The sequence below is a fragment of the Hyperoodon ampullatus genome (genome assembly GCF_949752795.1).
Source record: "Hyperoodon ampullatus genome assembly, chromosome: 10".
NCBI lineage: Eukaryota > Metazoa > Chordata > Mammalia > Artiodactyla > Ziphiidae > Hyperoodon > Hyperoodon ampullatus.
Window position 1 is genome coordinate 28,192,234 of NC_136923.1, and position 12,649 is coordinate 28,204,882.

The window sequence follows — 12,649 nt, forward strand, 5'->3', positions numbered from 1 at the left end:
GGAGTGTGGACAAAAAAATGTTTAAGAGGAACAGGCTGGGAATGCAACTTGCCAGAGCCTCTAGTCCAGAGGCCAAACCACTCAAGCCTGACAAGCAATTCCAGGTCCACCGCTTGTCTTTGGAGAAACCACAGTGGTCCGCGTCACCACTGCCATCACCTCCTAACTCTACTCCCTGTGTCCGTTCTTGCCTCCCCAGATGTCCACACAGAGGCCCACATGACCTTCTGAGAAGATTAATCAGATGAGTAACTCTCTTGCTGAAATCCATCACTGCTTTTCCATATCGGTTAGAATCAAATCCGCAGCATGGCTGACGAGCCCCTTCCTGATCTGAGCTCTGCTTGTCTGTGAACTCATTCTGTAAACTTGACCTTGGCGGTCTAGACACACCGGCCCTCTGATGGCTCCTTGACTGATCCTAATTAGTTCTCACTTTAGGGTCTCTGGACCTGCTACCCCTCCTGCAGCCTAGAACGCTCATTCATGGATCACGGCATAGCTAACTCCTTCTCGCCACCTGGGCCTCCATTCAAATGCCATCCCTTGACCATTCGATGCTATACTGTCCCTGTCCCCGACTCCAGCACTTGACGTTATGCATTTGTTTACTGGAATATTCTCAAGCTTGTCCATTAGAACATAAACCCCAGGAGAGCAAGGCCTGACTAGATCTAGAGTCTACTTCCAGTACCTAGTCCAGTGCCTGGGACACAGTGGGTACTCTATAAATATTTCTTCAATATCTTCAAATGCAAGAAATCCAACTTTTTCATAGCAAATTCCTAGAGGGAATGCCACTGCTCATGCAGGAATAGCTTCAAACAGCTTCACAAGTGGCTCGATATCTCCTCCACTCAATTCCTTGGAGGGCCACTCCGCACTTTTCCTTAAAGCCAGGACAAAGTGAGCAACGCCCATAGCAAACCCACACTTCAAAAAATGAGTCCATACCAGCTTTAAGGAGGAACGTAATTCAAAACATGAAAATTTATTCTAAGTTGTATCTTAACATACGAGGTCTCAGCTTTAGATGAATTTTAATGTTTACAAGTGCAAAAGCAAATAAATATTTACCAGTTGCTTTTTTTTTTTTTTGCACTCTTATAACTCCACAACAGCTTAGATGCAAAAAAAATTGTTGCTAAACATCTTGTAGTCTGGCAAAAGAAAGAATTTCTTATTAAGAAAACCCCTCACAACAATAACAACCCCTCACGCTCAGGGCTCCCTTGTAGAAACTATCAGGATGGTTCATTAAGATTTGAGCGTGGACTTCCCTGGTGGCACAGTGGTTAAGAATCCGCCTGCCAATGCAGGGATCATGGGTTCGATCCTCGGTCTGGGAAGATCGCACATGCCATGGAGCAACTACGCCTGTGGGCCACAACTACTGAGCCTGTGCTCTAGCGCCTTTCAGCCACAACTACTGAGCCCGTGTGCCACAACTACTGAAGCCCACGCGCCTAGAGCCCATGCTCCACTACAACAGAAGCCACAATGAGAAGCCCACACACTGCAACGAAGAGTAGCCCCTGCTCACTGCAACCAGAGAGAGCCCGCACACAGCAACGAAAACCCAAAGTGGCCATAAATAAATAACTAAATAAATAAAGTTTTTAAAAAAGAAAAGAAAAAGATTTGAGCATACAACAGAGTCACAAAGTTGCCCTCGGTCAGTGTGATGGGGATCACATCCTCCCCGTCGAGGCCAGACCAGCCATGCCCTGGTCTTATTATCCAGGAACTGGCTAATTCACAGAGCAAATAGGGCTCTGAGTGAGAGCCCGGGCTGGGATCATGGGCTAATACCAGCTCTCCCCATCCCCACGCTTTCAGTTTTAATGTAAATGTCACTTCCCCAGAGTGGCCTTTCTTAATTCAAAAAGCTCCCTGCCCTCTTCCTGATTATTTTCTCTGACAACACCCTGTTTATTTCCTCTATTATTTACCGTACAGTTAGCTCGTTTTCTGGCTTTTCAGCGAACTTGCTCGCTGGCTTTCTAACATTCCTGCTTCCTGACTTCCCGGCGTGCGCCCTGGCGAGCTGCCGCCACCACTGTCTTCTCCTTTACGCTGTAAGCTTCAAGCAGCAGGGACCGTGCTCACCGGGGTTAGCACCCAGCCCAGGGCCTGGCACCAAACGGGTAGTCCATAAACGCAGGTGCTGAATAAGTGAATAAGGAATGAAATCTTGAAGGATAAACTTCTTAAGATCGATGTCTTTTTTATTCATTTACTTCAGGGCCTGGTTGAAATGCTTGGAGGTATTCTGAGGCAAGTCAATTTTACCAGGAACCAAGTATCAAGGCAAGACTTAGTCCAGCAACGATAAGAGGGTAGGTGATTCTTATTAGAATAAAATAGAAAGACACACACACACACATTTTTATACCAGAGACACACACAATTCCAGGAATATTAAGCACTCTCTGGATCCTTATCCCCTGCCCCCAATTATTTTTTAAAGGGTAGGACTGTTCACAGCAGCTTGGAGGCTCAAGTGAGGAGTGGACCACTTACCTGGATTAACAGTGATAAATTTGCTATCTTCAGAAAATCGGTCCCCCGGGGACACAGGCTTCTTAGACGGTGTCTCAGGCCTCTTGGGATCATTCTCTCCGTAATGCTCCTCTGTGACTGTGGGGGGCACTTGGGTGAGGGTGACGGGGCGGGGGTCCAGGGCGTCCTCGGGCCGGGCGGTGGGGATGGCAGTGCGGTCCCGCTCACGCCCGGATATAGTCTGACGTCCACCATCCTGGGCAGCTCCGCCGGGAGCCGAGGGGGCGGGGCTGGGCTCAGTGCGGTTCCGCGCCTGCGCGGCGTGGGTCACCCCGTTCCTCTCCTTCTTCTCGGAGCCCTTCTCGCCCTCCTCCTCGTGCTCCCGCTCTCCGTCCTCGTTCTCACTCTTCTCGTCCTTCTCCCCCTCCTCGGCACCCTCGCCGTCCTTGGTTGGCGCCGAATCACCGTCGGGGCCCGGAGAGGCCAAGGCCTCAGGTGTGGCCGGGACGGGTCTGCCGGCCTGTTTGCTGGCCGCGGCGGCCGTGGGCAGGCGTGTGGGCCACACGGTGCTGGGGAAGGAGGAGATGCCGCCGCCGCTGAAGCCCAGGCCGGCGAGGAGCGTGCTGGTGACCACCGAGGCCACCGTCGCCTGGCTGCCGCTGGATGACGGGCCCATCCCAGTTGCCATGGAAACAAATGAGAAGGGGATGCCAGAGGATGTCCAGGTGGAAGACCCCGAGCTGATGGGGGCCATGTCGGCCGAAGAGGCGGGAGATGCTGTGGGCTTGAAGGGGTCACCCGGGGAGGTTGGGGGAGGGGACAGAGGAAGAGAAAGCAGAGTGTCAGTCATCAGGATTGGGGACGAGGCCCTGGGTATGACCCTCCAAGGGTTTTACTCATCTTTTACTTTCCTCGTGGGGTTTCCTAAAGCATGGTGCCAAAGCTGACAGGAGGTGATCCACGGATGACCATCCCTGCTCTTAAACGTTTTTACAATTACTTAAAAATTGTACCCAGCATATCAACCCCAACTTTTCACTGACGGCCCTGGAGGAGGCTAAGTGACAAAACAATGAGTAGCGTTCACGTTGTTTGAAAGACAAACATCAAATCAGCAATAAAGTGGCAACATCAGATTGCCACCTGTTGTTGGGATGACACTGGAAGAAGCAGGAGCCCTTGGTCTTGTATATATTGGTGGCTCTTGTGGAGAATAAACTGCCCTTGTCTAGAAACGCTCCCCAGGATCTGGTTCCACAACTTAAAGTGAGGAAGTGGATGGACAGAGGGACAGTGGCCCGCCCATGTCTGCAGTGGCAGGTTCAGAAGCAGGGGCCATGCTCTACACTGAAGGCTTTGGGAGCTGTTTTACAGCCGGCATCCCCGTACCGGGCGCTGTACAGCTGCCGTACCTTCCAGAGTCTCCGGATTTATCTACAGCAAAATCTATGCTCATGTAGATGACAACGATAAGAATTCTATTTAACAAGTACTAACTGTGTGTTGGGGCTTCCCAAGCTACCCTGGAGACACACATGATCATCACCCCATTTTACAGGTGAGGAAAACGAGGTGCAGAGAGGTTAAGGGGTAGAGGTGGCTGCCTGTGCCCAAACCTCAGCTCATTCTTCCCATCATACTAAACTGGGGCTCAGCTGTAAGATTTTATTTGTACATAGTATCTTAGGAAAATAAGATGTGTTGCTCTGAGTTATTAGTTTAATTTTAGTTCTTGAAACCTGGTGTGCAGAATCCAGAATTTCATCCCATCATTTATACAGTTCAAAATAATACACCCAGAACAACTCAGATTTCATCACTGTATCGTCAAGTTTCAGTTTGAAAAGTTTGTAGTTGAAGGACAACCAAGTTAGCAAATGTTGAGTTCTGAAGTTGGTTAATGAAATGCCAGGTGCCACATAAGATAAGGCACTGCAGACAGAGCAGTCAGACAGCCTGGGCTTGAGTCCACAATCCCTCACCTGCTCTCTGGGAGATGCTGGGCACATTACTTTAACTCACTGAGCCTCGGTTTCCTCATCCATAAAATGGGAGTAATAGTAACACGAATCTTGTGGGATGCTGTGAGGAGTAAATAAAATAATAATCTGTGCCTGAAACCCGGGAAAAGCTTAATAAATTTTAGGCTCTTATTGTTATCACCAAAGCTGCAATTAATATTGGGATTATTAGTTGCACTAGAAAGGGGAAAACTTAGATACTGAGGCTCCAGAAATGTGCAAATGTAACTGGGCAAATGACAACCATTCTCTTTTTTTCTTTCTTTCTTTCTTTTTTTTTTTTAAAGCTGCACTGCATGGCTTGTGGGATCTTAGTTCCCCAACCAGGGATCAAACCCGGGCCCCTGAGTGAAAGCGCCGAGTCCTAACCACTGGACTGCCAGGGAATTCCCAAATGACAACCTTTCAATTTTAGCATGTTTACTCCTTTGCACTCTTACGTCCTATGCTCCCACAAATAATAAATAATTAAAAATACGGAAAATTTTTATCTTGACAAAAATTATAACAGTATAACACTACTGGTTTAACTCTGTCGCACAGCTTGTTTTTATAATGCATTGAATTATAGGAGTGAATAATGTAATTTATTCAGTATTTTAACTGCTTCACATTGAGCATTTAGACAACATCATACTGCCACCTAGTGGTGACAGTTTTAACTGCATGCAAATTACCAACCAGACACGACAAAGCGATTACATTCTCTACTTACCACTCCTGTTTTGACAATTCTGGTCCCTTGGAATATTCGAGTGGTATTAGCTGGGAAACAAAGAAATTACACTGTAAACAATATAACTTTGTTGTTTCGACAAAAACTGCACTTACCTACACAAATCTGAAATACATATAATTTTTATGTCATAAAATAAATATTCCTCTTTAGATTTTTTTTCCAACCATCAAAAAATGTAAAACCCTTCTTAGTTTGTGAGTCATTAAAAAACATGTAGAGGGTCAGGTTTGGCCTGTGGGCCACAGTTTGCTGACTCCTGTCTTAAGCTATTAGTTTACAACTTCAAGAAGTTTTAATCATTGTTCTATTTTATTAGTAAGGTAAAACTTACATACTCTAAAATGCACAAATCTTAAGCATAGAGTCCAATTAATTTTTACCTCTGTAAACACCTGTGTAACTCCCCCTCCTCCCATATTAAGATATGGACATTCTCCAGCACCCTAGCAGGTTTGCACGTGCATCCATCCAGGCAATACCCTCATGACCTTTCCCTAAGGTCGCCACCACTCTGATCTTTGTCAGCGTTTTGTCTATTTTTGAACTTCTTATAAATGAAATTGTATTATCCCATTGTTCTTCACTATTGTCTTTTTGGTTATAATTTCTTATATTATCCTTTCAGTGACTATAATATGCATCCTAAACTTATTACAGTTTACCTTAAACTAGTCCTTTCATCTCTCCTTAAAAATGTAAGAACTGTACAGTAATATATTTGCCCAACTCACTTTTTGTGTACTGTCATATATTTTATTTCTATCAATAAAGTTTTAAAACCTCGTAACACATCACCACTGTTGCTTTATTTATTTATTTTTTTTCTTTATTTTTTTTTTTGCAGTACGCGGGCCTCTCACTGTTGTGGCCTCTCCCCTTGCGGAGCACAGTCTCCGGATGCGCAGGCTCAGCGGCCATGGCTCACGGGCCCAGCCGCTCCGCGGCATGTGGGATCTTCCCAGACCAGGGCACGAACCCGTGTCCCCTGCATCGGCAGGCGGACTCTCAACCACTGCGCCACCAGGGAAGCCCACCACTGTTGCTTTAAATGGTCAAATTCTTTTTAAAAAATATTTATTTATTTATTTTATTCATTTTTTTGGCTGCGTCGGGTCTTTGTTGCCGCACGGGGATCTTTGTTGAGGCATGTGGGATCTTTCGTTGCAGTGTGCGGGCTCCAGGGCACGTGGGCTCTGTAGTCTGTGTGTGAAGCGCGGGCTTAGTTGCCCTGCGGCATGTGAGATCTTAGTTCCCCGACCAGGGATCAAACCCGAGTCCTCTGCATTGGAAGGTGGATTCTCTACTACTGGACCACGAGGGAAGTCCCTCAAATTCTTTTATATTAGCCACAGAGTACTCCTTCTGGTGTTCTTTCCTTCTTTCAGTTCTGTTCACCCATGTGTTATTATTAAACAATATAACTACACAAAATGTTTAACTGTGGTAAAATACACGTAACATAAAACTTACCATCTTAAACACTTTTAAGTGTACAGTTCAGTTGTGCTAAATCCTTGTGCCACAGATCTCCAGAATGTTTCCATCTTGCAAAACTGCAACTGTGTACCCATTAAACAAGTCCCAGCTTCCCCCGCCCCTCCCCGCCCCCCCAGCTCCTGGCAACCATCCTTCTACTTTCTGTAAGTTTGAGTACTCCATATATCTCATGTAAGTGGAGTCATATATATTTACTTGTCTTTTTGTAACTGGCTTATTTCACTTAGCATAATGTCTTCAGGATTCATCCATGCTGTCCCATGTGGCAGAATTTCCTTCCTTTTTAAGGCCAAATAATATTCTGCTGCCTGTATGTACCATATTTTGTTTACCCATTCATTGCTGATGGACATCTAGATTGCGTCCACCTTTTCTCTATTGTGAATAATGCTAAACAGTATAACTTAAAAATATATACCAGACTGCTTCTTTGTGCTGATCTCAAAAACAATAGTCTTACATAAACTAAACGTTTGCTTCCTATGCATACAAGGCACTGAAAAATTAGCAAAAAACTGCTAAATCTCCAAATAAATAACATTTGTACCTGCTGGAGTTTTTATCTAAACTAGAAGTGGGGCAAGTACCCGACATATTTTTTTATTTGCCCTGCAAGGTTTTTGGGGAAAAAAAAAAAAAAAAAAAAGAATTTGCTGCCAACATTGTAAACAGCAACTTTTACCTAAAAATCCCAATTTCCTGCTCATCCCTGAAAAATGACAATATTTGGCAACACTGAGCTCACCTTCCTGCAGGGCAACATTTGGTTGGGGCTGAGTGTCTGTCACCCCTTTTCGAAGGGCACATTCTGCAATTTCCCACTGACGGCCCTCCCCGCATTTGTATGTGTTCCCTGCCTGGCCCCGGGGCACCTGTATTTGTGACCCCCAACTTAACGATATATTCACTTCGCTCAGCTGGAAAGTGAAATGGGTGAAGAGACAAATGTGGAGAACAGACGGATCTAGATGTCAATACAACCAGGTCAAATGAGGCAGCCTAGGAAGCAAACAGTTCTTGCCTGGCACTAAATGTAACCTCCCACCATCAGTGAGTTGCTTCGGGATCGATATTGCACTGCCTCAGACAGGTATACACACCTCCCTTTGTTAAGACAGGAAGAAAGCCCCCTAAGAGACCTGCTTTCCCTGCCCTTTACAAAGGCCTTAATTTAAGGCAACAAACTGGCCACTCCATCAACATGCCCGCTTTTCATTGATCTTGAACAATTTCCACTGGGGTCAGTTCTAGCTGTGGTGACTACGAAGTTTCTACAAGAGCTTTCAGATCAGGAGTCCACTGGCCTGGTGGACTTCAGGGATGGGGGCAAAAAATGAGACCTGCATCCCCACTAAGCTGTCACGGAGATGCAGCTTTTCCTTGCACGAGGAACGCAAGCTCCAAATCTCAGCTGCATTTTAATAGGATCGTCCTATGACTCTGTGATTAAAATGGGAATATTTTCCTACTGCCTTAGAGTTGTTGGAGCTTTTTTGGAGTATCATTTATGTTCATCACTACTCAGAAATCACCGTCGCTAACAGACCCACTACTTGTCATTTAATACTTTCACAAAAGAAGCGCACAGATGACTACATTCCCAATTTGTTTGTTTAAAATATTTTGACAATTGTATCTGAGCATAATTGGTTTCCTTTCCTATGTATTTGACTTATTTATTTTAAACCATTCTGAGAGAGGATCTGTTGGCTTGGCCAGGCTGCCTAATGAGTCTGTGGCTCAAAGAAAAAGCTTAAGAGCCCCTAGTTTCCATGACTGTTGAAAATTGCAAAAAAGGCTTTTGAACACTTAGTTATCAATCTTTTTAGCCATTTGTTGAAGACTGGGGATACAGGGTAATATTTATGCTTTAGGGGTGGTCTGTTGTTGTGTACAAATGATTGGGCTTTGGAATAAGAAATCAGACTCTGCTTAGTAGCCAAGTGATTTTTCGCAAGTTACTCAACTGCCCAGGACATCATTTCCCCCTCCGTATAACACCTGCATTACAAGTTGCCATGAGGTCAAATGAAATAACCTATGGGCAAATGCTCTGTAATGGGGAGCCACTCTACAGATAATGATTACCATTACTATCATATTTACTACAGTAGGGTAAACATAACTTATTTATTACGTTACACAGGACATAAATGTTGCTTTATTTACTATAATAATGTAAATATTCCACAGGGCTTCCTCATGCTCCCAAACCAGAGGTAAACTTTATCACTGGGAAACCTAATTATTCTGAACAAAGGTGTAAATGAAATTCCCTAAGTTAATTTCCTTCCCTTTTAAAACTTCAGTCCTAAGAGTTGACCAGTTTTGTACACCGGCCTCTACTGCTCATAGACTCCTACTTGGCTCACCAGAAAAGGCATGCTAGCTTACCTGAAGATTTTGTTTTTCCACTGCCCACTGCTGCAGGGAAGATGCTAAGGCCATTGTGTGCCCCTTTGTTAACATGCAGGGACAAACACCAATACAGAAAACGAGCAAACACATGTCCACCCCTGAGCAGAGAAACTCTGCAGACAAAGGAGACACTGGCCATTTTCAACAAGTCACCGTGATCAGACATTTTAAATATTCCGTGCTTGGAATTTACAGCTGACAAGGCCTTTTTGAATTGCATTACATTACAAACATTTAATTTTTCAAAGTCCGTGCAGAAGCCAATGAGCTCAGGGGCCTATTAATCAAGAAAGGCGGTTCTGCAGATTCCAGGCCCCTAGCTGGAGTGCATGGAAGGCCTAATTATGATTTATGTGCCGAAAGATCCGGGGCTCCACTCTGGCTTCCCGTGCTCTCTCCCCTGGGCTGACATAGACCTGGCCTTGGCTTTTGGACCCTCCTCAACACAGGCAGATGGGCCAATACATTCAGGGCAAAGGTGGACATGGTGAGTGTGATTTATTTGTGAGAAAAAATACAGCCATGCTAATTTCAATTAGTTTAAATGGAAGGATGAGATAATGTGAACATTAGCAAAGAATATTTCAATACTAGATGCAAAATTGCGAAGCTAGAAGGGATCTTTGCAGGGACTCTCAGCTGAAGGGCTTCTTATCCTGGGTTCATCATTTATTATTTTTTATATTAAAGCTCATACTTAGGGGGTATTTATAGTTGGTAACAGGCACTGTGCTAAATAGTTAACATGTGTCACCCCCTGTCACTCTACAAGGACCCTGTGAGGTCGGTACTCTCACGACTACCACTTTTGGACTGTGAAGTTGCAGAAACACTGAGTGGCAGCCAGGACTCAACCTTGGGGCCCTCGTGTCAGGGCCCTAGCTCTAAGTCAGTTCTTCTCAACCTGTAATGTGCACGCCTGGTACCTGAGCCATCTGGTTAAAATTCAGATTCCTGGGCCCCACCCTCTGAGTTTCTGAGACAATTAGTCTGAGAGGGGCCCATGAATGTGCATTTCTCAGAGGATTCCAGACAATGAAGCTGATCCACAGCCTACAGGTTTTATGGGACCCCTAAAGCTGTAATACGCAAAATTCTGGCATTTTTCTAGAGAAAGTGTCCAAAGTCTTCATCAGATACATGACTCGCAAAAGTTAAGAATCACTGGCCTGGTGTGTAGGTGTCTCGGAAACTGAGGTTTCAGGAAGTAATGAACCTTACCAGGGAGGGCATCAGACCGGCAGAGCAAAGCCCAATGCCCTGGTTGCTCCCTTCATGCTGCTCTTAGTGCCCCTCACCAAACCAGGTCTGCAAACTACGGCCCACCGGCTGGCTGTCAATAAAGTTTTATTGGAACCAGGACTGGGATTAGGTCGGGGCAAGTAAGATAGAGTGGATCCTGTCTTTATGCAAAATTTCGATATTTTGTTCAAGAACCTTTTGCATTAATTTTGCTTTAAAAAAATATTTCATTGGGCTTCCCTGGTGGCGCAGTGGTTAAGAATCTGCCTGTCAATGCAGGGGACACGGGTTCGAGCCCTGGTCCGGGAAGATCCCACATGCCATGGAGCAACTAAGCCCGTGCGCCACAACTACTGAGCCTGCACTCTAGAGCCCGCGAGCCACAACTATGGAGCCTGTGTGCTGCACCTACTGAAGCCCGTGCGCCTAGAGCCCGTGCTCCTCAACAAGAGAAGCCACCGCAGTGAGAAGCCCGCGCACCGCAATGAAGACCCAACACAGCCAAAAGAAAAAAAAAATATATATATATATATATATATATATATATTCCATTGAAATACAATGTATCTTGATGACAGAGTTTTTAAGAGCTCCTTTGAATTCTGCACCAAAGTGAATGCTCCTCTAGGCTCGCCCTAGTGCTGGTCTGAAACTTTCCACTAGACCCTAACTCAGCTAACTGAATCATGTTAGAAATCCAAAGACGATATTTCTCCACATGACTAGGAGGTGATTCTGTGATCTGACACAGTATTAGACAAATACTTGGTTCCCCACAGTTGGAAAATAACAGTCATTAAACAAATAATCAACATTTCATTCTTCTTCTCCTCTTCTGGCCTGTGAAACCCCCAACCAAAAAGACGGGCCTAAATTCCCCAGGCTTTTCAGGTGTTATTGCAAACCCCACACTGATGCTTAGGCCAGGCTCATATTCTTGTGTCCAAGCAGCTCAACGGGAAAAAAGACAAAGCCCAAGGGAGAAGGGACCCGGGGTATGCAGGGCAGACAGGAAGAGCAGCTCCTCACCTTGGAAGAGCATGGTCTGGCTGAAGTCACTCCTCATGTCATTGCGACACACGGCCTGGACCCGGAACAGGTAAAGGCTGTCAGGTGAGACAGGGCTAATGGTGGCTTTCTGCAGGGGAGGAAAGAACAGGCAGTGACCTGGTTTGGAAGGTCAGAGCACACTTTACATTTGAAAGCCAAACCTAAAAGAATGTTAAGTGTTGCCTGTAGGTTTCTGGGTACCAAGGCAAAGCACGACAGACAAACGCGATGTTTCCTCACTGACCAAAGGCTCACCTTGAAAAGAATGAGCTTTCAGAAATAACCTCACCTGGGAATCTGTTTTCGACATGAAAATGTGTGGGGCGAGAGAACAAAAAGTCGTCTTGGCTCAGATACTTGACTCGGGCTTGGAACGTGCCTTCAACCCTCTTTATACTCACAAGGCTGGGACTTCTATCAAAACGACTCTACCTTATAAATGATAATGATTTACCCTAGACAGCCTCTAGAATTATCAGGTGTACTGAATTTCCAGCGCCATGCAGAGATCAGCGCAGCCACAGCAAAATCTCTGTGTGTCTGTTTCTTTGCAGTTTAAGGGCAGTGTTGTACCTTGACCTTGGATGGTATGGGGCACGATGCTAGAAGAACACCCGACTAGAGGTCAGAGGACAGGGGGTCTACCTGTGTCACACCACTCACCAGCTGTGTGATTCCGAGTCAGTTGCTCAATGTCTTTTGGCCTCTGCTTCCTTCCACTGTTAAATGGACAGAGTAATATTTCCCTCACAGGGTTCTTGTGAGTGCTGTACAACAAAGGCTAGGCAAGCCTTGTTCGTAGGTAGTCCACACCACAAAATGGAAAGTACACCCCCAGTCTAACACAGGGGTGGCAAGCGACAGCCTGCACAGCCCAAATCCAGCCCGCTGTCTGTTTTTTGTAAATAAAGTTTTATTGGCACACAGCCACGCCCATTCATTTACCTGTTGCTGTGGCAGCTTTCACCCTTTGACGGCAGAGTTGAGTAGCTGCCCACAGAGGCCATATAGCCCTTAAAGCCTAAAATCTTAACTGTCTGACCCTTTCTAGAAAAAAGTTTCCCAACCCGTGGTCCAACATCATGAGCCAAATCCAGATCCCCATTCCTCAAAGCTTTATTCCAAGAGTCTTTTAAAAATCAGAAAATGGAAAATACCTAAAAAGCCGGCAGGCTTTGCT

The 12,649-nt window shown here is 45.4% G+C and overlaps 1 protein-coding gene across 2 annotated transcripts in view; it reads right to left on the reverse strand.

Annotated features, from left to right (window-relative positions):
• The window catches only part of PTPRG (protein tyrosine phosphatase receptor type G), a gene marked incomplete at both ends in the record, with an annotated part of 742,222 nt that overhangs the window by 99,817 nt on the left and 629,756 nt on the right, over positions 1 to 12,649 (reverse strand). For both annotated transcript variants that reach the window (XM_079713343.1, XM_079713342.1), the window contains 3 exons: positions 2,524 to 3,286; positions 5,239 to 5,288; positions 11,449 to 11,557. In XM_079713343.1, the coding sequence (XP_079569469.1) occupies positions 2,524 to 3,286; positions 5,239 to 5,288; positions 11,449 to 11,557 (922 nt within the window). The remainder of the gene's footprint in view (positions 1 to 2,523; positions 3,287 to 5,238; positions 5,289 to 11,448; positions 11,558 to 12,649) is intronic.